The following is a 26,181-nucleotide window of genomic DNA, read 5'->3' on the forward strand; positions in this document are numbered from 1 at the left end:
ACCTTTGCCCCATTTATTATTGAATGCAAGAGGTGGGGACACGTTACGGAAATCTCTGGAATCCAATACCTAACATCCAACTTTACGCTCCGTCGTTGCAGCATGAGAATGCCAGCGATCACGGTTGAATGCCAATATCATGGAATTTTTCTTCTAGCGAATATATACTGATAACAAATCTCTATACCTATATCCAATTCGCATTCCCATCTTGCCGAGATTCATTTCAGAGTACGGTAATGGATGTACACGGCGTGCATCGCGTTCACGTTGATGAGCTGTCAAGTGTATCAAAGTATCAACCGACGCTCTTCAAATCCGTGCTGAACTACACCTACCTGTACAATAATTTTCGGGGGAAAATTCTAACTGGGGAGCAAAGCTCATCCGGATTAAAACGAATCAAATCATTCTGGCCAATTAAACGAGTGAGTGAGAGAATGGAGGCCGACTGATTCATTTAACAGGTGGTCTCTCGGGATTACCAAACTCTGTATGTATAGCAGTTAAATGGTGTATAACGACGTCCCATAATGAAAATTATCCGTAAGTGAGTCAATTATCCGCGTACATATGAATGGGTAAGATATTTGTACGTCTGCAGAAAATTCATTCTCCACGCTCATGGTTCATTTGACTGACAATGCTGACTAACTGAATTTCTTCCGTATTTGAACACTACGCTGGGAAAAAGCAAAGTATAGAGTGAGAAACAGATGTGTTTTTCAAATATTCAGAAGACGATCGGCATAAATTAAACTATCGTCGGAGAATTATGTTGTGCGGTAATATATTCTGAAAATTCAATAATATTGCGGATTTATGTATAAATGTTTGATATATACAGAGTGTGTATTTATACATCCACCCCATATACTGGGAAAATAAGAAAATATTGTCGGTACGGTTAACTCAGTTGGTGAAAGATAAATTGAATAATAAAAGTTAAAATAGCTAAATAAAAATATTTCTCTGAATACCAATAAAGTAACTCGACCCCTGTAGCAGTAAGTATACGTTTATAGGAGTAGATAACATTTCTCTTAAATTTTTACGATCACTTACGCAGCGCCATCACCGACCTTTCAAACAAAAAAATTAATGTAATAACGAAAAAGCAAATCAAACAAGTACACGATTTAACTTAACGCGTGCACGTTATAATTTGAAAACTAACGTTTTCTCAGATTCGTAAAAATAAAAAACAAACTTTAATTACATTGTACATATAGGTGATGAGAAAATGCTGTAGTCTGCTGTTGTAGGAAATAATAATTTATTCTGCACACATTTTTCAAGGAATATAAGTCAAACATGTCCCTCGGATTCCGAGACGGTGGGACATGTTCAAAAAGTATTCAATAAATCAAGACCCAACACCTTGTGCCAAGAGCTTGTGGCAAAACCACAGATCCGGCCGGGCCACAAGCTTTCAGATTAATATCCGAATTAGAGTGAAGGAAAAGGAGGTGACGATCATTGGAGCGATTTTATAATTGTGGGAAAAAGTAAGAGACGAGCTTTGTGGGGATAAACGAGGGATGAATCATTCGCAGGCTTAACGACCGGCTGCATTACCTATGCATTATTTCCCCCGTCGAAAATAGTCGAATAATTTTTATATACTTATTACCACCATGTGTAACGCGTACAGAAGGCACCCACTCAACGCGGCTACTTTACGGCGAATTCGCCGTAAAAGCAACGTTCAATAATTCAAACCCGTTTCCAGCAAGTCGCTAATTTCCACTAGCCGGATCAGTCTTTTATTAAAAAAATTCGAAAGAAAACGACTAAAGGTCACTGGTCTAAGGTTCCCACGTTTACGTGATGACGTAGCTTGCAGGGCGGTCGCACCCAAGGACTGAAGATTCTTACAATTCGACGTATCAATCGTTGTTGAATTTCCACAGCAATATAAATATGCGTTCGTGATATGTACCGCGTTTTTTGCTAATCAGGTTTAAAATTCTTCAAATATCCCTACAAATTTTAATGTCGGCTACAATTGCTCGCAGCATCTCTGACGTCAACGTTGCGTACAAGACACGAGGCACCGTTCGGGAATCAGAAATATTCAATGGCACGATAAAAAATGGTTTTCAAACAGGATCCGACTGCGATTCAGAGTTCAAATGATAAAAAGTGATCGGACGCGAAAGGGTATTATTTTAACGACGTAACGTATTACCCTGCGAGCAAGGCCGAATCCAACCGCGAATCATTTAGCCTCGGGCAAATTTGTGGCGGCGACTCTGAACCCGTTGTGATCCGCGATGTAGTGGACCTGCTGAAGAAGTCCGTTCGCATCGATGTAGCTGTAGGCGCCTCGGGTTGTTCCGTCCAAGGATCTGGACTCGGTTTTGGCGCTGGTATCGCCGGCATAGGTGTAATCGTACTGACCGAGCGAGTCCTGGATGTGACGTAGCGAACTGTGCATCAGCCTGTAGGGAACGACCGGAAAGACGTAGTGCGGAACGCCGGGTAACGCGGCGAACCCTTGGACGCGATGAGCGTCCTGCAGAAGCGGTTGGTTCGACGGGACGACTTCCGGTTTTTCACCGAGCGCTGGAATGCCTTTGGAAATTTGCTCCGCTTGCGTTTTCGAAAGTACGAAACCGTTTTCGTTCAGATCCGGTCTCTCCGCGTCTAACTTGTTGTCCGGATCTTGCGCCGCCGTGTTCAGATAGTCCATGAATGCCGGGGGAGCGACGCTTCCGCTCTGCTGATCGGCCCTCCGCAACTCCTCGAGATGCGACTGTTTCGCCGCTGCCACTTCCGGCGTGTCCTCCACTGGCCTCAGTTCCTCTTTCGCCTGTTGCGGAAGGTTGCTGGCCTGCACTCGGAACCCGTTCTGAGCATCCGCTGTGTAGGCGACAGTCTGCAGGATACCGTTCGCGTCTATGTAGGAGTAGCCTAAATTGGATCAACTGGGTAATTAACTGTGCTTATGGTGGATAGTGGTGGAGGATTCAAAGTCAAGGTTGGGCTTCTGCTCGGACGTCGGTGCGAGAATTTATCCGGTGCACGCTGTTCCTGAATAAACGTGGCGGAATCAGGCGCCGAAAAGTGAAACTGACGTCGATGATTGGTTCGAATATGAGTGAAATATACCCTCTGTTTATTAGATACCAAAAAATTAAATTTTGATGTATCAGAGCTCGGTTAGCTTGTGAATGAATTTTCGAACTTTGGCAATACCATAATTCATTCGAGTTTTCTTGAGTTTCAAAATCTTTTTCTATTTCAAAGTGATAAGAAGGAAGTAGAATTCGGCATTCTATTCTACCTTACAATCAGACCTTTACTAATTTGAACTTTCTACATTTGGAAATTCTACAAAACAGATTTCCGCGTCTCTGAAACTTTGACGTCGCGGCCTTTCTAATTTCCGATATTCCCACGCGTTCACCCTCCGCACCCTGTCAAAACGACCTGACGGTGTTATCAAAAGTCTAATCCGTGACTTTGTAACGGGGGCGAATCCATTCGAATGTAAAAGGTAGCCGGGTGTTTTGAGGATTGCGGAAATACACGGCCCCCTTTTCAATTTATATGGATATGTGCTGCTAGGAAGTCTGAAGCCTGCGCGCTGCATCTTGAATTAGATCTTCTTACCTCCCTGAGTCGTTCCGCCTAGACGAGTTTCCACCTTGGAATGATGAGGCCCCGCGTAAGCGTAGTGATAGCTGCCCAAACCGTCGCGAGTCTCATATTGTCCCAGGGATCCCACAGGCGCGATTGGACTCAGCCAAACTGCTGTCAGCGGGGTGCCGGCGCAGCAGCCGATCAGGACGAGCAGGATAGTAACCTAGTAATGAGAATAATTGTCGCTTATTTTTTAGGCTCTTGAAACGAAGTTTGATCGCATCTCGCTACCACCTTATACAAATTGAAAAAAACTAGCTCCAGGACCACTGAACTCTAGTTCGTCCGATCCTTAGATAGTAGAAAAGAACCTTGATGATTGGTAATTCTGGAGCAGGTACTGTACGTTAATGCACTGTTTTTCGAATGCCAGTTGATTCTCGTGATCCCAAGAACACATTTTATTCGTAAGTCAATTCTCTGTAAAGAAATTGTCCGAAACGAATTTTCCCCTCATCTTCTCAGCACATAATAAAGAATTTTCATGCAGAAATATCTCATGCGTGTTACGATGAATTAATCTTTACGCTTTATTTTAATTATATGATTGAAAATTACATACGATTTTTTGACACAGTGTATTGAGAAAACAAATTAACCCTGGCGTATGAAAGTTGGACAAACGACAAGATTGTGGCATGAGAGAAATACAACAATCACATGATTCTTATACATTTTTTCATAATTAATCCGATTAGGACGTTTAAACTTTTTTTTTTACCACCATCTGGAAAATTGCGCTCAAACGATTTCCGAGTTCACTTAATTGATTTGATAATATTTTTATTTCAGTGATATCTTACTGGTTTTTACGCCTGACTCATTTTATGATAAAGTTTGTTTTTCAAACGCTGTGAATTTGTTTATCACCGTATGTTACATTAAAATCAATTATACAGTTACAACCATCAACGCTTCTTTTTTTGTCGATGTATGAGCTAGGAGATAATCAAATATTAAATTGAAAACGTTTTAACGAATCGTGCAATTGCTCGAAGCGACAAAACAACGTTGAGCAATTCATGTGTGAATGCGAATTATAAACTGACACAACGTTAAAATAATCTAATTGACTCCGTATTGACAATTCTACTCGGAATGTGGGATTACATAAGTTTACGCTAAGTTTGACCCGCCGGGATAGATAAGTGCGCACTTAAGCGTTGTAGCATGAGTAACGACGAAGTGAAACTGTAAACCGGTGAAGAAACTCACGTAATGCGTTAACCTCGCGAACTTGAGATTACGTGTGCAAGGCATCTCCTCATTGATCTATTGACGCATTTGTGAACGCGAATGCAAAAAAAATGTCGCGTGGATGATAAATCTGCACTCTCGGTAAATGAACTACATCTGAATTGACATGTTTTCATACTGGTGATTGAAACTGTGATTGCGACACCGTGTGAATTCGAAAAAGAAAAATAAAATAAATAAGAATGATAACAGACCTGAGAGACAATGGGGGCCGTAATTTGATGCGCTCCTATATTCGTCGATTATATTTCATCGAGAGCAGTTATTCTTAGAACGGTGGTGCTTATAAATAATTCAAACAATCAAAGTAAAGAGGATGATTGGTCCCATTTCGCAAAGGGCTATTTACGGATGAATGGGTTTCGTAGCGTTTATTACTCACAGCTATCATGGCGCTATGCGTAGCAGAATCTCCACGTATCGTAATACTCGGTACGCACTCTTGCCGGATGAAAATCTGCTCGGTATATCACGCGTTGTAAACTTGAACCAGGATCCAGGCAAAGAAGATGCGTGTCCAGATGCAAGTGCATCTTCTTATATAGGATCCGTACTTCTCCCTCTCCTTGGCGCTCTTCTCCCGGCCCTCTTTCGCCTCCCACTAGCATCGCCGGGGCCCTATGAGGCCCTCAGCCCCGGTACCGCGACCACAAATCACCCCGAGATCGATTCCTCGCTCGATAAATCAATGTTTATTAGCCTCGTGGCGATTTCAACGCCGCCGCAACAGCGCTCGACGACGATTTTTTGATTTTCGAAAACTATCTCGTCTCTTATTCTCCGCCGTCGCGAACTGCTTTGTTTGTCATTGTTCAATTTCAGCTCTCTGGATCGTAGCAAAGTTTCTTTGTTATGTTTAATTGCCCGCTTCGCGTCGAAATTAGCGAGACAACAGCGTGGCTTAAACTCCGCCGATGCATTGCAGACTCGGCGCTATAATATAACCCGATGCAGAGGAGAACAATGAGGCCTGCTGGGAAACGGTATTTCGCATGCCGATGCAAATATTCTATTAAGAAACATCATCCGAGTTATGTGATTCACGTTGTTCACACCTTGATTTTGTCTGGAATTTTCGCAGGCAATGCATAGATCGCAACCATTTTTTTTCCTCAATCAGCCAAGAATAAGGTATCAAATCCTTAAAAGTCTCGCACGCGGTTAAGATAAAATTTACAATTCCGTAAATGTTGACAGATATACTCGAACCAAAGTCATGCATTTTCTCAACGAGCCGTTATTGATAGTGGAAAATGCGAAATGACTAAAAAAGTGGAACCGTGCAACCAGCATTGGCACCGTACTTACGTATAAGGTAGATGCCAACGTTTTCCGCTGGCATTACAGTTCCCACCTCAGCAAGAACCAGAATCTACAGAATCTGCCATGGGCCAATGAATGGAGAAAAAGAAACCAGTCAAGATGATCCCACGGCTGGTCAGGTGAGAGGGATTTTGAACCTCGTAATGGATCCAAAGCGCAAGAAGTCAAGTCTATTTTCTAACTACTTAATTTCAGTGAGAGGAATTTCCTCACGTAATAGAATAGCGACAACACGTTGGCTAACCACAGTTCATATGCGGTAAAAAGCTCGATGAGCGGCACCGTCAATTCCTCCGATTCACGGAACGAAGCCGCAAAGTCGTTCTCGAAGAATCAAATCTTTGAGCGATACTGCCGAGCGGAATACGTACCTGTATTTTTCATCTCGGAGCTGTGCACCGAATGTGCTCGTAATTACACGGTGGATGAAACGGCACAAGGCGCGGTGTTGACAAGGAGGCTCTAATAACGTCATTAGATTATACTTAGGAGAATGGCTTTCTATAATCGATTGTACAAGCAACGGTGGCCGCGTATCAATGGGTGCTCATAATTGCAGTCGACGCACCGTTACAACTTCTCCCATATTGTATGTATATACCTATGTATACATATACATCACTTTTGGTATACTCTCGGACTTCCATTTTTCTTATTCACCGTTTTTGTCCTGTTGTATAGTTGCCCTGCACCGTGCGACGTCGGTAGCAGACCTTCTCAGGTCTTCATCATCCGACAAATGTCACGCCTCTGTGGCTTGGAATAATGATGGATAAAGAAAGGTCCGGAAGAGGAGTAAGAGCAAGATCGACGAAGCCCCGAGTTCCAAAAAACACCGCCATCTTTATTTCGGCTCATCCTCTTCCCTGTCTTTCACTCTGTAGGTAGGTATATATTGCAGATCAGAAAGACAGGGAACAAAGAATAACGAGCCTCATTCTCCGTCGCTCCAGAGTTTACTGACACTGCATTTTTTCCCCCTTCCTTCAGGTTTTTATTCATATTTGATTTTCATTCCCAGCAAACGCATCGAAAAACCACACCACGGGTAAATACTACTTGCGTGGAAAATAAAAAATCGCTGTTTTAGATCGCGTAACAAATTACCTTACTTTGCGGTATGTTATACGCGTAATCTTGGGTGCGTGACGCACCTCGTCCTCGAGGATATTGTATGACTATACCTAGGTACACGTGGGCAGACGCGTTGTATACCAACTGAAACTAACTTGAAAGCACAGCACTTACAGCGTAACTCATCCGACTGTAGCGGAATCCGCTCCTCGTAAATAACTCATCGAAATTACACAACCGCCAGCGTTATTGTTGCACCGATTTTTATCAACGGCAAAAACTACCGGTAGACATCTTCTGCTTGGTACTTGGAATGATCAGGCCGTTTGCCAGGGCTAATGACCATTTTCTTCTTTTTCTACCTTGATCGGACAAGTTCAATGAACGATATTGAACACCGACTTTGGACTTTCACTAATGATTCACGAATTCAAATCGATGGACACGGTGCAGAAATAAAAATCATTCGTTTAGTTGAATTAGTTGTAATTTGGAAATTTAAACAAACTCCTGTTGTCGTTTATATCACCGAATATTGCATCGATACACCTGAAAACAAATACTATTTACGGACTGCGAAGCCAAAACCTGTCGATAAATTTATTCGAAGCGATTCGTCGAACCGGCGGGCACCTAATTCAATTCGTCCAAAAAGTATGGAGAAAGTTTTTTTCAAGCGAAGGAAATACCTTCGCATCGTCGATCAATGTACGTTGAGATTCGATTTCGTGAGTCTGATGTATCCTTGTAAGGTGGTGTATTTTTCTTACTGATCTACCGAGACAACGAGCCGAACGGACAACGTCGATGGGAGTGACCAGAAACCGTTGTCCGCGAGGCAAGAGAAGGCGTCTATCTATTGCATTTACGATACCATGTACCAGATACCAGAGGGCATCGGACTCTCGAGAGCGTTTTGACCATCGACGATTACCAATTCAAGGAGAGAGAGAAAGAGAGAAAGAGAGAAACTGGAACCAGTACGTATAAATTCTCGTCTGCAACCACGCGATGCACCCGGCTGCATTTTAGCTAACGATCTTGAGACACGAGGATTGCGTCGAGAAGCCGATCGCGAGATCTGCTAAACTACCAACGACACGCGAAATTTTTTGCAAACACCTTCTTACATTTTCGAATAAATCTGACAGTGAAACAGGTCAAGTACCAGCGTCGATGCGACGATAATACCCTGCATGTTTTCTACGCGAGACTTCGAATCGCAATATTATAAGATTACCCGCAGTCGCGCTTTGAGCACGTCGTGGTTTTTATCTGACATGTTTGACATTGATTGTGTAAACTAAATTTTGCGATATAATATCGATGGGCAACATAATTACCGTAAGTATAGAACGTTTCCTCTAGCTCGCGATTCGATACAGGATATCCATTTCCAACGGTGCACCGCTAATTAGCAATCACTTTCCTCGAATGAACCGCGAGAGCGTTAAACGTCCGGAAAATCAACAAACGCATCGTCCCCCCGATTCCGATTACGCCTCGAGTAAAGCTTTTTTCCTTTTGCCCGCAATCGCCCACGCAAAATAGCAACGAGTTTTGCCTCCGGCATTGCTAACGGCGATCGGGCAAGGATTTCGCGGGGTTTTGCGATGAGGGAATTGCGTCGTCTAACTGGGACTAACGAGAGGACTCCGAGTGCGTGTGCAACGGAGAACGGGTTATGGCTAGGGCTTGGGTGTATTAATCTCGGAAGTCAACGAGGCAAAAACTCGTGACTCGTAAAATTTTTCACGTTTCGAACAACGAGGAATCAGACACTCGACGACGCATAGCTGCGGGATATTCATGTCAAATCATTCCGCGCGTGAATTCGAAACGTGAGCCGCGTCTTTTTGTTCCTCGGAGTCTTTGCGGAACGGGCAATTCCGTGCCTATGTACGGGTCAAGTTACGAGTGGTTTAAGATTATTTTAAATTCCTCGCACTCGCCGAAATCACCGGTCTCTAATAATACCGTTTAATCTTTTCAATTCACCGCATCAGCTGCGTTCGGATGCGGCTAGATAAGGGCAGCGATACAGAAGGCCGGCTAAACTTAGCCGGGGTTCATTGCCTCGGCTCGGATCTCCGATCTCCGATCTCGAAGGTGGCTTAAGATTCGCTTGTTACGACTCTCGGCTTCCTCGTTCCTGGCTACCGGTCATTTCAGCAAAGAATAGTATCTCTCTCGCCTGCGGTTTTAACCATTATCGGCTCCCCGTGAGCAAGATAACCGCTGCAGAATCCGACATGCTGCATGCGCTCCTCGGCCATCTGATAACACTCCGATCCGCGAAAGCACCCCGTCGCTTCTCTCATGATCGGAAATTTACTGCCCAGTGATAGTGCGGGATGATAAAGATGAATTCAAGTCAATTAGCTCAGTTGCCTTTGGTTGATGTCAAATCAATGGGACAAAAAGAAGATGAAGAAAGAGATGAAGAAGAATAGAGTTAGATAGCTTTTGGGATTTTCTCCTTACTCGTCGTTAAACCTGTTTACCTGAGATTTAAACGATTTTTAAGCTCGCTTCGTTGTCTTTATTTACAGACAGGTCATTTACGCGAGGACAAACACGCGGTGGTGAAGAAAATTGAAGTGAAATAGGGTGGGTAATAAATTTGATGAGACTGTAAAATTCGATCAATCAATTCGGTGTTAGGAAGCGCTGAGTAGATTAATGATACAAGCGTTACCACGGGATTGAAACCCCTGAGCGACGACTATAAAAACCCTTCGATCAGAGAGTCATTAGCGCTGATGATATAATCGCCTCAATAAGAAAATTGACAGATTTACCCAGCGTTAACCGTGTTGGAAGGGGGGCAATAAAAGAGACGCAGCATTTGATTGATTGATACTTGGTTTTATTTTTGTTTTTCAGTTTTTTTTTTTTTTTCTTTCAAATCTTTTTTTTATATTACGGTTTTAACCGTCGTGATTTATAATACAAATAATTTAGTGATCCATACTGCAATGAGACTCCGTAAGAGACGATTATACGGTGTAATACAATAATGTCGCGTGCGAATCGAGTAGCAAAACGGAAACTCTATCGTCAATTCGAAGTGGAGCGACGAATCACAAACTCGTGTACAAACGGAGTTGTAAACGTATCGTGATTTCTGTTATAAACAAACGTGCAACTTTCATCATGCTTATCACATCGAAGAATATAATTGCAGGTATTATTATCGCACAGTAACAAAAATGTATGGTTACGATGCATAAAATTCTTTCTCTGATTGTCACAGGCAGAATTTACAATTAGACTGTACCAGGGTGTCCATTAGATGACAGCGTAACAAATTTTAAATACCTCATTTTGAAAACACGTTCTGTATAACTTTTCGGAAGCAAAAAGTTGAACGCCTGAAGTTGATTTTGAATCAATGATGATTAATTTATAACCTAATGTAATCATATACGAAAGAACGAATCGGATCTATAATGAAAACAAATTAGCAATAAATCCTAGACCACCCTGCCGGTTACAGTTTCCTACAGAGAAAATTCGCACACTGCATTATCGCGAATAATTATTTCTTCACCGATGACCAGTCCCTGGCGAGAATACGCGCCTAAATCAGTCGCTAATGTCGTATATATATATGCATAACGTTTTCCGCAAAGGGTGGCTCCCTACCACCCTTGGTGCTTTTCAAGCTCGGCGGCGTAAGCCTTGGCATGGGCTACCTTGGCGGCGGCGACCTCCGGGGTGTCTTGGGGCAGCTGAGCGACAAGATGAGACGGTGCGTAGAGTGTCTCGGAGGAGACGGCGACCGCTGGATTACCGTAGGAGTCGATGAGTCGAGTGGCGTAGACCTGCGGAGCCTCAATCTCGACGCGCTGACCAGAATGAACCTGCGTCCGACTCTGGCTGGAGACGGCGGTCGGCACAGAGGCGACCGTGGCGACCGGAATCGCGGCAGCGTCGGCGGTCTTCGCCTCAACAACGACCGAATCATCCCCAGGAGCGGCCGGGGCGGCCGGAGCTACGGAAACGACAGGCTCGAGGTGAGCTGGGCTCTGGACCTCGACCGTCTGGCTGTTGTGGACCTGGAACCGGCTCTGGCTGGAAACCGCGGTCGGCACGGCGGCCACGGCGACCGGTGCGACGGCCTCGTGATAGCTGATCACCTGCTCGGGAACGGCGGCAACGGGGCTTGCAAATTGGGCGTAAGCAAGGGGCGCCGAAAGCTCGATCCTTGCGTTGTTGTGGGTCTGGCTCCTCGATTGGTGGGAGACGGCGGTCGGAACGGTCGAAACGGCGACCGGTGCCACGGCCTCCTGGTAGCCGATCACCTGCTCGGGAACGGCGGCAACGGGGCTTGCAAATTGAGCGTAAGCAAGGGGCGCCGAAAGCTCGATCCTTGCGTTGTTGTGGGTCTGGCTTCTGGATTGGTGAGAGACGGCGGTCGGAACGGTCGAAACGGCGACCGGTGCGACGGCCTCGTGGTAGCTAATCACCTGCTCGGGAACGGCGGCAACAGGGCTTGCAAGTTGGGCATAGGCGAGGGGCGCTGAAAGCTCGATCCTGGCGTTATTGTGGGTCTGGCTTCTGGATTGGTGAGAGACGGCGGTCGGGACGGTCGAAACGGCGACCGGTGCTTGGTAGCTGGTATAAGCCTGGAGTGGGGCGGCGGAGAGGTACTGCTCGTAGAGCGGGGCCTCAAGCTTGAGGGACTCGTGCTCCTGGTGGTGGTACTGGCTGGAAACGGCCGTCGCGGCGTGGCTCAGACTGCGCTTCCTGCGGCCCAAAGCAGCCACGGCCTTCGCGTGCTCCGCGAAATGGGAGGCTTTTGCGACCTGAACCTCGGGGGTTTCCAGCGGGACGTTTACACCGACTTGGGCGTCGGTCGGCACGTTCGTCGCCGCGATGCGGAAGCCGTCCTTGTCCGCGACGTATTGGGCCGACTGGACTATGCCGAAGGCGTCGATGTAGCTGTACGCGCCTCGCGTCACTCCGTCGAGGGTCTTGATCTCTTCCTTGGCCGACGGACCTCCGGCATAGTTGTAGGCGTATTCGCCAGTCAGGGTGTTCTGGACATGGTTGTACGTCGGCAGCGGACTCGCCACGTACGAAATCGGAACCAGCGATACTATGCTCCCTGTGCTCACGGCCAATGCCGATGACAGAAGAATCTGCGGAAGGAGAAAAAGGAGAGCTTGAAACCTGTGCGTGCTTTTATCTTGAATTTTTTAAATATAATATAGTAAAATCGCATTTCTAAACTTTTGTAAAATTCTCGCAGGTCTTCATCTTTACTTATGATATTGATAAGAGTTATTTTTAATCGGTCTATTGTTATCGGCTAACATGGTATTTCTCTTTTGCATCGCCAGGATTCGAAACGGTAAGATTACTCGGTGACTCAGACGAAAATTTTATATTGAAGCATTAGCCGCGGGAATGGAAACTTTTGAAGCCTTCGGTTAAGTACTTAAGATTTGAAAATTGACGCTCAGACAACTTTTGAAACTCCGTGATGCGATTTGCTTTCACGTTCATCCGAACTGTTCAATTCACTGAACATCAGGCGTGTCGTACCGAAGGCACGACTGTGGATTTTAATATTGTTCAAAGATCCAATAGAAAAGTTGGCGCATCAGTTTTCAAGAAAATAAGCTTACCGGTCAATGTGAAATTTCCCGTAATAATATGCAGTTATGCGTGTCGATATTCTTTAACATAATAATAATAGAACCCGGCGGATATTCGAAGCTGAACTCACGTCTGTTTATTTCCCACCGTTTGCTAATTTTACTTCTTCGCCAAGAGAGATACATAAACGTTGTGCCCTGCGGTTATATACAGGTATGATATACCAGTACAATATACTTGCTTGGCACTGAGGATCCATCAAGAGAGATTTACCAGGCGTGTAATAAAAATTCCATTTCTCTAAGAATCTCTCTTCAGGCTGCCCTCCGTTCAGCCGTTCCGTTATACGCCAGTTCGTGTGTTTGAATATCGAGCCAAGGCTTAGCCGGAAAATGTATGCATGTACTGCCTCGTATTTTTATTATTCAATTACACACGCGAACCATCACCGTTTTGAAAAATAATCTCGCGGTGAGAGGGAATCTGTGTAAGGTTCACCATGCGATATATCGCAGTGGGAAGCGTAGCTCTGTGTGTGCGCGATCGCGTTTGACCGTAACTTACCGCGGTATCTGCACGCGTGGATTTGCACATGTACCGTATGAATATATACGAGGTGGTAAAAAATGAGAGAAAATTTACAACCGTACATTTACTCGGATTCCCCCATAGCCGTTGCAGGCTCACTTTGCCGAACTATTTGTCGAATTATCACCAACCCGGAGCTGCCTAAGCCAAGGTAGTTGTTCACCGGCAATTTTCCACCCTCCCACGTCGCGACACCTCAAGCCACCAGGACCAACTCCTGAGAGTTTATTTATGCATGAGATTCAGATCCCCCGCACCGACTTTACGGCCCAATATAAGATCCATGGGAGTTGTAGCGGTCAAGACCCTGCCTTTCCTATGCTATACTGCCTTCTCTAGTCCCCCGTTATGGGTTCGTACATAACGCGTGGGACGGCGAACTGAGCTCGAGCGGTGGCAGTATTATTCCTCCGAAATTGTAGCACGATCAATTCGATCACACGGTTTTCAACTGATAAGTTATTTTCAAACATGAAGGACCTTTGAGTTGAAAATGTGTTTTAATATCGTTGCCTTTATAATAACATGTATGGAAACCATTAAAGTTCGCAATGAAATAAACTTTTAGGCTTCAAGATTTCGACGTCAAACAGTTCCTTGAACGTTGCAGAAAAATTAAACCGATAAACTTTGCACGTGTAGAAGTTGTTCGATAGCTGATGCGTGCGGAACATGATTTTCGGAAATTTGCGGAGTAATTTCTTCTTCCTTGCTAACCAAACGTGTAATTTAGGAAGGATAAGAAATCTTGAGTGCGACGGTAATATATACCTACGCAATTTGGCGAAACAAAGAGAAACAAGAAACGATTACAACGTTCAAAACTTTACCAAACTTCTGTGAATTCGAGGCTTTACGGTTAATTTTGCCAAAGTCAAGATCATAGGTTCAGAAAGATAATTTCTCACGGAAGGACCCGATACTTCGACCATCCGAGTTCCACTATCACCGCATTAGATTTCTTTGTCGACGAAAAATCGTCGAACGATTTCACCTTCGCATTCACCGGAACATACATATTTTCTATCTTTATCCTATCTAATCGAACGCACTCAAGCCCGATTCTAAAACGCACCGCGTAGGTCGAACTTTATCTCGACAGAGATAATGCGTATGAGAATTTGAATGTATACTCACCAGTGCAGTCTGCATCTTGGAATAATATAATACTACTTTGCCAACCTCCTCGTAGTCTAAGGACTGTTGGAGCAATACACTTTGCTTCTGATCTGGTTTTGACTTTTATAGTCCCAGGCTCGGATCGCACCTCGGCAGTTGTGTTGGTGAGTCGCTGGGCGAACCAGGAACCTGAGGACAGTCCGGCTGGCGAAGGTCGGCTGCACCGAGAATCCGCTCACCAAATCATTGTCCCAGGCGTGGTCGAACCAGTCAACAATCTCGGACCCGATACCTGGTGGGTCGCAAACCGACGCTGGGCGTTCCTTTGCGAGCTGTTCGCCACCGACGACCTTGCTCTGAGCTCGTGAGCATCTAAATCTCGAATTTGACGCAACAGGATATCGCTCGGCTCCTGCCCACACTTTTGTCTCCGCATTTCGAGGCAACTTAGCGAAGAACTCACGCCCGGCGACTCGGGACGCGATGTTTTTACGAAGCCTAAAAGGGTGTGATCCTTCATCTATCAAGGACTGGCTGCAGTGTCTTATATGAAGAGGGACTTTTTTGATACCCAACTTTTTTATTACACTTCACAGTCGAGTGCCCTTTTGATCTTATATCGTATAATCGCGTTAGAGACTCACGGATTTATCAGACATCGGGCTTCTCTCGTTCAATCACACTCGGAGTGCAGGAAAATTGGATCAAATCTGCTCCGATTTCACGTTTTTTTTTTTTCACACGACTTGCTTAATACGCGAAAACGCTCGATGCTGAGACACCATTGTGTTGGTATAAGGTTTAAAATTTTTATTCCAGAACACTTGTCGGCAAAGTTTACCTTTTGTGTAAGTACCCAATGGATCGTGGTTATTCGCAACAGGAATTCGATTACGCGACGTTAGATTAGGACGCCGAATTCGCCCGGGGACTTGGGCGATTTATTTCTGGCGACGTGGGGGAGGATTTCGATAAATTCTGTCTTGATTTTATTTACCCCGCCTCCACGCGACGCCCGGGATGGAAACGAGAACGCTTGATTCCGGCGTAATTCGAATTTGCCAGACTTGGCTCGAGTCTCGGAGACGAACCCTTCGCTTCGTTGATTGTTTGCCAGGCTCACGGAGGACAAGTATATGCATAGCGAAGGAAAAGGAGCCGATCGGCCTTTGCGAAAGAAAAAGCTATTCGTCGATTCCAGCTAGCATCGGTTAATTGATAAAATTGTACTTTACGCACGGCCGGAGATATGTTTCGTCGATACGCCTACATTCGATAAAAAAAAAGGTTCAAAGCTTCGCCTCAACGTCTTTCACGACCTGGTTTCTCAATCGTCTTGTCACCCAGTCGAATGGATGCAAAAATTTGCTTGTGCAAAAAGCGAAGAAAATGAAGATGGAAAGTCAAGCCACAAACAGGGGTGACAGCAGATCCTGGACCCCGAGGCCTGAGGGGATGTCTGAGAAAAATGACGTTGGCAAAGAAACTCTCTTTCTCGAATGGTACAACTTCGGAGAATACCTGCAAGGGTATAAAATAATACTCGGGCCAGGTATGTATGTCTGTCTTTTCACGATCATCTCTCAAGGCCGTTCAATGCTCCGCGACCAGCGAACGACTTTCCATGGTCTTCGACCACCTGCGGCATTCGTCTGACCCGCAAGAAAGAACGAGAGAGTGAGAGGGGGAGAGAGAGAGAGGGGGGGGGGGGGGAAGAGAGAGAGTTACATTCGGCATAGTGTTCATTTTAATTTGTGTACTGCTGTGCAGGTGTACGGATCAGGAACAGTACCTTATGCAGTACCTTTGCAGAGTGAAGGGAAGCTAGAGCATTTTTCGCAGATGAGTGAATACAAACAGTCTCCTCTTCGCAGTTGCTCGATCTCAATCTTAATTTGTTTGCAAGAAGTCACTAGGAAAGGGACTCTATTCTGCCTCGTGGTATACGCACCCATACCAGTTCCACCGAGGACTGCTTCTAGCTCTATTTTTCATATTACATGGATTTTTATTTTCAACTTTTTTTATCGATCTTGTTTTACTTTATGTTTTGTTCAAATGCAAAGTCGCTTACACGGTAGTAACTCAACCCACCAATACGAACAGGATTATATAATACATCGATCCACGGTATGATGTAACGGTATGAGAAGATAGACGTTACAGGGACGAAGAAGTTGTAGATGGGGATAATCTAGTTGAGAACTTTGACAGAGAAAGATTAGATCCACGCTCGAACGCTGATCAAGTGGAATGCAGTGCGAATAACCAGTCTGCAGAGAATTGACGACAAATGCTTTCAAGGTGAGATTACTGTCAGTCACCGATCGAAAATTCGAAAATTGAATCTGACTGTAGGAAACGTTGTTTAAATTATACACTACAGTGAGGATAAAAATGTGAATTTTAATAATCTGGCTCGACTTTTATTGAAAAAACGACGCCGCTCTGTTTGTAATGATTCGAGCGTTCAATTAGATACCGGTAAGAGCCTGCGGCGAGTAAGCATGCTTCAGTGTGTCACGGTAGATCATCTGGATCGTGAATTGGTTCAGTGATTACAATGGATGAAAAAAAATGTCAGAATGAAAAAAGAAATGAAAGAAGCTTCGGAACGGAACGAAAATAAAATTGCTAAACGGGAAATCAAGTTTGTTGTTTGGAATCGAGAGCAAAATAAACTAATCTTCATTCAATGCACGCACCAAACTAATTTAATGTTCTACAATAAATTGATTAGGCTGGTTTAAATATTATTGTCAATGTACGCTTCAAGTCTTCCGGATTGTTTACTACAGCCGGTTTGGCTATTGCACATACAGTTGGCGATCGTTATAATTGTTCTTCAGTGGATTAATGATACAAGGGGCTTAAAAGCTATGAGCGATGACCATCAGAACACTTTTATTATATTCGCATTTGAACATGGAATAATTAGGTGTACATACCGAACAATTTTTTGTACACACGGAAAGGTATTTTCGGTTATTTCAAACACTCTTTCAGTTAACCGACATATTTTAACTGTCAATAGAATAACAAGATTGTATCATACAAATAAAAATAAAAAAAGAAACAGATCTAGGCAATTCCGCCAACGTGTTGCGTCATGGATGCCAGCGCGCAAATGGAAAATCCGTGATCTTGATTCATCAAATACTTAACTGAGATCCATTACAGATGCGTATAAAGTATCCGTTGAAGGTTTCGTGGGGATAGTGGTACGCAAGAATGTTCCGAATGGCTCCGAATAATGCCATACAAGGCCAAAACGGATGAAAAACTGAAGCGAAATACGATCCAACGCGGAAATGTATTCAGACCAAATTTGGGATCCATAAGGTCCGAGTTCTGAACCAATTCATGTCCGTTGAATTTCCATAATTTGTTTGAAAAAACCAGGCTGCGAAATATTGTCTACTAATCATAAGCCTCAAGGACGGTCAGTTTTAATAATATAATATATCACACAAATTAGCAAATCATACAAACGCGTCCTGCGGCTGAGAAGCGACCAAAAATGGAATACCTTTTTCGCAGTCCATTCGATCACTGATTATACGAATCATTTCAACTACCGTGACTATATTATGCGATTAATAAAACATTTTACTGTGATTTATATTATGTATACGCCTGAAGGCAAAGAACTTGTTCTTTCATTTCTTCAAAGACAAGACGTATAAAATATGCATGGGCCAAGATCAAGAGAAAAACCTCTGAAAATATGATTCGCAACGTAAAAGGTCTGTAGTTCAAGATTTTTTATGAAAGTTAGAATCTGGACACTGTTCTCTGTGTTTTTTTGTTTGTTACCATTTTCCACGTTGAATATCGAGTCGCCGCCTTGCAACAGAGCACTAATAAATACAGTAATGCAATTCTGAAATAGCTGTTAACGTGAGGATGATCGCACAGCACTCGGGTAAACGTAATCTACCTCCTGCTAATAGCCGGAACGATCAAGATCAAAAGATCGCAAAGCCGCTATCTCCTCTCGCCTTTATCATCGTATCCTTCGCTTTTCTTTCCTCGTCTTCGGCAGCTCTCCGTCCCCCTCAAGAGAGAGTATCAACGGCAACTCGTTCCTCTCTCGCAGAGAGCCGGAGGGGATCCACTGATCGTTAGAGCCCGGCTGGATTTCTAACTGAAAGTAAACAGTGCGAGTTGTTTGTCGAGTTAAAGGGTTGATATCGAGTTATGCGAAGAAGTAGTAGACTCAATATTCGAGCTGCACACCAGGGACGTTGTACATGTTTAATCGAACGGTCAATTTCATTTTGACCCGTCTGGATTTTCTTGCTTCTTTGTACACATTGGAAGTGCCTATAAGGTATGCCTTGGAAAAATCGACTACGATCTTTTTCAGATTTTTTCAACTTGCCCGAGAAATTGGATTTCAGTGATTCATAGGTTTTCCGGAGACGAGTAAGTTCAGAATCTGACCTACGGAAGGAAATCTCGTTAAAAAAATTCTGCGCCTTTGTATGAAACTTTCGATACTCGTACACACGAGATTGAAAGTATAAGCGCGTACAGAACGGAGACGGATCTCTAGCCGCGAAGCTGTTAATATACAACTTTTTTGAAAGCACCCACCGACTGTTCAGTGCATGATCATTATTTGCAAGCATCCTGCAATCCGGGCGGGTAACCGTTGTTGCCTTGGGTTGGATTTTTCATCCGGGTTCTGGATTCCACGAGTCCGTGCGTATAAGGCATTCGCGCAGATTGTCCGAAGCATCCGCGGAATTCCGAGTACTTTTTCCAAGCTGTATACCCCGGGGCTGGGACCGTCGCCGCATGAAGCAATAAGTCTGAGAGGGAACTAAATCTCGCGCGTCGTCGTCGTCCAGGCTGCGCGCATAGTAGGTTGTACTTGTATCTAGTAAGCGGAAGCATATTAAAAATGCATATCGTTATCCTCCCCCCCCCCCCCCCCCCCCCGAGACATCCATCCCACCAGATGGGTGTATTCCACAGACTGATCTTATCGCCGTGTATCGCTCTGACGACGATATATTTATTTCCTCCCGCGGGCCCGCGGATATAGAGACACGAAGAACGCCCACGCTCAACTCCGCAGTGAGTATCGTTCACCCCCGGCTGCAGAGGTAACCGAGAGTCAGTGTAGCGCGTATATTCGCCCCGTAATCCTTTGGGTTTTTCAAAGCATATGCAGTAAACAGTACCTCAAGCATATCGCGTCGTCGCCTCGCTCCTCACGTTTTTCCCCCCGGATGCATCCCGCGGTAAAAAAAGAGAGATTAAGAAAAAACCACCCCTGCAAATCCGACTACGAACTGCGGCAGAAGTGCTACACGGAATTTTAACGCGGATTTATGTAATGTATAGGTATATAAATGTGGGCATGCGATGCACTCGAGACTTCATTATTGCACAGTGTATAGGAGGTCAAGATCTTTCATTGCGAGAATTCGCGCCCACGCGATTCGCACACCGCGGACGAAGGAGGAACTCGCGACGTGTGTAATCGGTTGAATAATCGCGACTCCGCAAAGCACGAAGCACCTACGCTGCTGCCTTCTTCTCGCCTTTTTGCCCGTTACTTTTCTCCTATCCTTTCTGCAGCCGCCTTTGTGTGGGCAGCCCTATCTGGCAAAGCTGGACCCTCGGGATCCGGACTGTACGCTAATCGATCCACATAGTCATTGTCGCTCGCTCCATGTGCGTATATCCAGTTGTCTATAATTGTCTCGTTCGCCGGTGAACGCTTTGTCATTGCCCGCATTACGCTCGAGACAGACTGGCCAAACTACGCTTCCGTGCAAACAACCTTCCTATTTCGATCTTGCTTCAGTGATTTTTTCCTGCCGAGCAATCGCGGATGATTCGTTGGTTTCTTTTTCTCGCTATTTTTATAGTCAATACGTTTATAGTGTTGCAAAAACTATGGTTAGATACCTAAGCTTTCTTTTTATAAACTTTGCACTATTTCAAAAATATACGCTTCGTCGTGATGTATAGTTTTTTAAAACAAATTATGCGGTAGAAACACTTCAATTGGCAGAGTTGTGTTTAAAAATATTCGCGACAGGAAATAAATTTTTAATTCACTGTAAATGCACGTCAGATGTTCTAAGCTTGATGATTTTCCAAATTATACCTCAAAAAGTTTACAAATTTTCATTTATGAAAGTAAGACATTCGAATTTTTGAAATTAATGCAATCCGAACTATATCACCCATCTCCTATACCTACAATACGGACAATTTACACAGATTGGAGTTACATGATTCGAAAAACGTAAGGACGAAGAAAATATATAAGAAACTCCGAACTTATCAGCAAAAGTATAATTCAAACCAGAATTGCTTGAAATTGTTTTCCGACAAACAGGATATTCGAGAATAAAAGGAACCGATTAAAATCTAGAGAATTGAAACGTTAAGGCATCGTGTTTTTCCAAGCTTTCCGATTACTCGCAAGCTTGGGACAAACGTTGGATCATATTCTTCGGATACAACCAGCTGGTTACGAAAAAGTAAAATAAATTATTGAAGGATTGCACGTCGACAATCGCTTGCACAGAGCCCTGAAAATAGCTTATTCCTACTTTTGACGTTTCCATTTCCGGTCGCGGAGTGCGAGTATATGAATATCACAGTGCGATTCTTTGAAGGCTTCCGCGTGCTCGACTGTACGACGCATTTGAATATCGACTGTGTCAAGAGGGGCGGTTTGACCCCTCGACCCGGGCTTTGACTTCGGTTATTGTACGAACGAGTTGGCGGAACGTGGATGCAGGCAAGTACGCTACAGATATACGTTCATTTTTCCCCACTAGCTTTTGATATATGCGTCATAACCGAGACGTTGAACACGACTGCGACGAGGATGGTGCTCTACGAGGGTATAATAAACCTCGATAAAAATGACGTCCCGAGCAACAAGGCCTGGAGCATCGGACCAGGTGACCACTTCAGGGCATCGCTTGCATTACCTTGCTAACCAACCACCACCACCACCACCGCCACCACCACACCACACCCAGCCGACCAGACGCCCAAGAGATTCGGTCCCGTCGGCAAAGGACACTCGGCTCGTAAACTGCGGTCGCTTAATATAGTCTGCAGGATAGTGGGACCTGATCTCGCTACCGTCTATGCGTACCTCGAGTAGAACCGAAATTATGCCGGTGCCCAGGTTTTTGTTCGATTCGGTCGCGAGGCCACGTTGGGTGAAAAACAATGAGAAGTACGAACATGACCATTTTCCTTTTGTGAGCTTGCAAACGATTAACCTATGCAAATATTTTTTGCGAGAAAGTGTACCCATTTTAATAACGAATTTCATTTAAAAATTTTATCTTATTTTCAAGTTGAAAAAGAAAAATGTTTGTTGAATTGAATTAATTCATTGCGCGCCATAATGGGATGTAGGCACAAAGCTACACCTGCATGTAAAGATCTATCCGATGAAAGTATATGAAAATAACTCATTATGAAAACAAGAATCCGAGCCTTGGACACTTTCAAATCTCATTGACACTCGGTATGTAAATCGAAATTTTGTTTTCACAATCAGATTATGTTATTTAAAATTGGTATAAAAATGATGTACCTAAATCACTAAATTGCAGAATTAAAGTCTGATACGCAATCTTGAAATGGCATCAATTCTGGGTAATTGCTTGGCTTGGAGTCGAGAGATGGTTGTTAAATTGCCGTGAAAAATCTCCTCGCGGACGAGTTACATCCTGGACAGTCGTCGTTGCCGCTTGTATGCACGGCTCGGCGGTCCATTGTCGCGTTGTTTATACTTTATTTTATGGTGGGTGGCAGTTACCGGGCACAATACAACTCTGCTGACAACAAATTAGCGATCAGATAAGCCCAGAAGCGCAACCCTGCGACGCCATTATACCGCGCAAAAAAAGAACAGCAGGACTTCGCCTGCGAGCCGGTGAAGCTGAAGTTGGCTACTCGAATACCAAAAGCCGCAAATTACCAAGGACTATGATATATTATACGTGGTTGCAAAAACGACGTTGAGAAGCTCGTTCAACATGACCGCTACGGGATGCAGATGAAGGACTCTGTAGTGAAAGAGAGGGAGAATATAGTTTTAGAAATCCATTGAAGATCCTTTTGTCTTGAATCTGCAGAATGTTCATTTTTCTGGTAAACAGTTGTTCGCAGGAATTCCAGTCAATGAAAATCTTTAGTGGAGCGTACATACAATTCAGATGACTTATGAATCGAATGAAACATACTAGTTCGGAATACAGGTTCTATTGACGCAGGTGTGTGTGCAAATGAGTGTAGAATTATTGGGTACAGTTGTATATTCTTAATTTATTTATTTTATGTTCTTTTCTGTACAGCTCTTCAAATATTGTAACAACATTGTATTGAATAAATGTTTGACGTCTTCGTTTGTTTTTTCATAGCTAAAATTTATAATTATATTTTGAGGTTTTCTCTCACGCTTCTTCGGGCACAACGGAAACTTGGACGACCTGTCCGCTTCTAACGACGGTCACATTCACGGGACCTGGTTTCTCAAGGACTTTGTAAATGTCAATGGCGGCCCTTGCCGGCTCCCCATTAATGTGCGTCACGATGTCTCCGGGCTTTAATCCACCTCTGTTCAAAATTAATTGCAGAATTTCAATTGGTCGAAGGTCGGACGAATAATATCCAACCAAAGTTTGGCGGACGTAAGATTAAGCTAAATCGTACCTCAGCACTCAGGGGAATGAAACCACATATATTACTAATACCGAGTAGATAGATAGCAGGTTGGACTAATCCTGGTGTCGGGTGAATATTGCACATTTACGGTCGACTCTTTATTTAGTTCTTGGCAGAATACTTAACAGAACTGAGAATATGGGACGTTCATAATGAAACAGTAATTATAGGTATGTAACAGCAAAGGGGTTTAATGTTTTTGCATGTGACCAGGTACTGTGTTCGCCCCATGATATCATAGATCTGATGAGGAATGCTGAAGCATTAAACTTACACGTCTGCAGGCGATCCAACGATAACTTTCCAGACTAAAACACCGTGCCTGACGTTCCACGGGATATTTTCATTACGCTGATGTAATTCGGACAAGATATCAGGGGTCAAAGTCAGCATAGTAATCCCCAAGTAGCGCCTTCTCGGACTCTCGATATTCGTCTGCGAACCTAGAATTGTGAAGCCTAAGGCCAGTGCCATTTTCGATCATGCGAATACTTTAACCAGTCAAGCACACAGTGATAATACAGCTTCGACACGCTGAATCCGGTGATATGAGAAAAGTGCGTAAAAAGTAAACGAAAAATGTGATTCGTTTGAATGTATCCTGCAAGCTATACAGATATTTGATAATTTTTGAAACGATTTCCGTACCTTTCGATTTTCGACGCTCTTCCACCCTCTTCAGGAAATCCTTTGCATAATCGATCGGTATGGCAAACGATATGCCGGCGGTTACTTTCATCGCATTTATGCCGATTGCCTCGCCGTTAAGATTTACCAGAGGACCACCAGAGTTGCCAAACTGAACGGCGTGTGTATGAGAAAAATTGACGAAATTAAAGTTTGTGATTTAATAACGGACTTTCAATGATATTTTGATAGCACAACATCTCACGGTAATAGCTGCGTCAGTTTGTATGTAGCCCATGTTTGTGTTGTGTAATCCTAACTCCTCACTTTGTCTGTTGACACTGCTAACAATTCCGCTGGTAATAGTGTTACTAAGGGCTAATGGCGATCCGATAGCTACGACAAACTCCCCTGGCCTCAGGGTTGAAGAACTTCCCAACTTCATAACCGGCAAATTGGTCTAAAACAAGGGTGCATAGAGCGTGTAATCGTTGTACAAAATCCTACAAATCTTGTCTCATCGATCACTGGTTCCATAGAAATACTATTTCGACATATGGCAATATTTTTTCTCCCCATAATTTCATCTTCTATTTATTCGAAAACAATCATTCCGACATTCGCGTGGAAGACTTAGCAGAATGTTTCCCTCCTTCTTTATTGACTGAAATCACATTTTTTTATACTACCCATAAACGGAAGACTGAAGTCGATATTCTTGCTTGTTTTGAACAAAGAACCGAGAATTTAATTAAATGATTGAAAAATAAAGTTCCGGATGTTCAGTGGAATGGAGGATAAGCAATTAATTACTGTCGTAGATTAAAATATAAAATGTCTGTACGGATCACAACAAAAATTGAAATTGTCAGCAGCAAACTAGTTGTTGCAATTCAATAATATCCCTTGCATACAATAATCTACATACACTTCAGTTCGCAAAACGAATATAGCAATGTCTTTCTAGAAACTACGAATAATTGCCAGGGTTTGACTGCAGGTAAAATTAAGTTCCTTAGTGATTCTAATTATTAGTATATTTGCCTCTCCTTTAACGTGATTTCTAATAGATCAATAAATCGAATTGTAAAAAGTGATTCTAAAAACTGTATTCTCAATTACCGACAATAATTCACGATCTCTCAATGAGTTCAGCATTTTCTGAATTCATAAGAAAACCCGGCCTCAGAACCAAGGTCAATATTCCGAGTTTTTTCCAGCACAAAAAGGAAACTACCAAACTTAAGACCGCGTCCCAAATCCGGAATTTGAAGCTTCAATGTTAACGATAACTTCTGGCCTGTTTTACCTTGTTTATGCGAACCGTGGCCAAGTCGCTCTTCATATCGATATCTTCAACGGTTCCCGTGTAGCTGGTACCATCTTGCAGTCGAACCTTCAACCAAAAATTACTGGATTACAGTGCTCTAATAACACAGCTGTAAGACGGAACTTACGTTTACCTTGACAGAGGTATTCGGCTTGTTAATAACCACGTGCGCATTCGTCAATATCAAACCATCCTCCTTGACGATAAAACCAGAGCCATTGCTGGTGGTCATCGGTTTCCCCGTAAAGAAATCTATCCTGGTTCAGACGAAAACGAAGTAAAGTCAGATATTCGTCGGCAAACGTGGTAGAAAGCAATTCGAACATGTAGGTACCGATAAACTCACCTTCGCTGATCCTTCATTTCGATGTAAACCACGGACGGTGCGGAGACCTCGACGACGTCCGCAATGAAGTTGTACTTGTCGCGATTATGGTTTACGTTAGTCGCGAATACGTTCGTTGCCGCGTGAATGGCGGGAAAGGGAGATTTCACATTTTCAAACTTGAACCCCGCCACATCCCCCCTAAAATCCTCCTTCCAGTTGTACAAGACATATCCGAGGACCGAGGCGACGAGTGCAGAACAGGTTATGTAACGCTTCGAATTCTCGTCGCGCAAACGACCCTTTTCGCGGAAAGAGTTTGCCGTTCCAGTTCTAAAATCACGCTCGACATTTAAAACTGTCAAATATTGACAACGGAATATATGCTTTCTTCGCAGTACGTCGCACGCTAATCGCGCACAGGGTAACGCCATGATTCACAGCACCATCTGGAGGTTATGCGCCATGTTTCATTTGAATTTGAAACATCGGTGTCATCCGTGATTCCGAGATACCTGTTCATTTATACGTGCAATGCGTAATCTTGATAATTTGGAGAAAGTTG

The 26,181-nt window shown here is 43.8% G+C and overlaps 3 protein-coding genes across 6 annotated transcripts; all 3 read right to left on the reverse strand.

Annotated features, from left to right (window-relative positions):
- Window positions 1-1,259: 1,259 nt before the first annotated feature.
- Window positions 1,260-5,421, reverse strand: LOC107221923. Its single transcript, XM_015661105.2, has 3 exons — window positions 5,288-5,421; window positions 3,619-3,811; window positions 1,260-2,916 (listed from the first exon to the last, which is right to left on the reverse strand). Exons 1-3 carry the CDS (start codon window positions 5,294-5,296, stop codon window positions 2,222-2,224), a joined length of 897 nt encoding a protein of 298 aa, XP_015516591.2. The 5' UTR covers window positions 5,297-5,421; the 3' UTR covers window positions 1,260-2,221.
- Window positions 5,422-10,432: 5,011 nt separating this feature from the next.
- On the reverse strand, window positions 10,433-14,789 carry LOC107221930 (calphotin). The gene is made up of 2 exons (XM_015661111.2): window positions 14,635-14,789; window positions 10,433-12,449 (listed from the first exon to the last, which is right to left on the reverse strand). The coding sequence occupies exons 1-2, from the start codon at window positions 14,647-14,649 to the stop codon at window positions 10,947-10,949; spliced, it is 1,518 nt and encodes a 505-aa protein (XP_015516597.2). The 5' UTR covers window positions 14,650-14,789; the 3' UTR covers window positions 10,433-10,946.
- Window positions 14,790-22,915: 8,126 nt separating this feature from the next.
- Window positions 22,916-26,086, reverse strand: LOC107221928 (serine protease HTRA2, mitochondrial). Of its 4 annotated transcripts, none has more exons than XM_046730579.1 (7): window positions 25,638-26,086; window positions 25,419-25,548; window positions 25,271-25,357; window positions 24,227-24,421; window positions 23,983-24,133; window positions 23,609-23,777; window positions 22,916-23,226 (listed from the first exon to the last, which is right to left on the reverse strand). In XM_046730579.1, exons 1-7 carry the CDS (start codon window positions 26,048-26,050, stop codon window positions 23,064-23,066), a joined length of 1,308 nt encoding a protein of 435 aa, XP_046586535.1. In that variant the 5' UTR covers window positions 26,051-26,086; the 3' UTR covers window positions 22,916-23,063. The 4 variants fall into 4 exon arrangements, with proteins under 4 accessions (XP_046586535.1, XP_015516595.1, XP_046586526.1 ...); XM_015661109.2 differs by having other exon boundaries at window positions 25,425-25,548; window positions 25,638-26,085; XM_046730570.1 differs by having other exon boundaries at window positions 23,609-23,792; window positions 25,638-26,085.
- Window positions 26,087-26,181: the final 95 nt, after the last annotated feature.

Source organism: Neodiprion lecontei, chromosome 1, assembly GCF_021901455.1.
Source record: "Neodiprion lecontei isolate iyNeoLeco1 chromosome 1, iyNeoLeco1.1, whole genome shotgun sequence".
Classification (NCBI taxonomy): Eukaryota; Metazoa; Arthropoda; class Insecta; order Hymenoptera; family Diprionidae; genus Neodiprion; species Neodiprion lecontei.

Coding starts and splice junctions, on each gene's coding strand:
- LOC107221923 (XM_015661105.2), bottom strand. Junction 2,917..3,618: donor AGGCGGAACGACTCAGGGAG/GTAAGAAGATCT, acceptor GATCCAATTTAG/GCTACTCCTACATAGACGCG.
- LOC107221928 (XM_046730570.1), bottom strand. CDS start 26,050: ATGGCGTTACCCTGTGCGCGATTAGCGTGCGACGTACTGCGAAGAAAG. Junction 24,422..25,270: donor CCACGGTTCGCATAAACAAG/GTAAAACAGGCC, acceptor CCCTTGTTTTAG/ACCAATTTGCCGGTTATGAA. Junction 24,134..24,226: donor AAACTGACGCAGCTATTACC/GTGAGATGTTGT, acceptor CACGCCGTTCAG/TTTGGCAACTCTGGTGGTCC.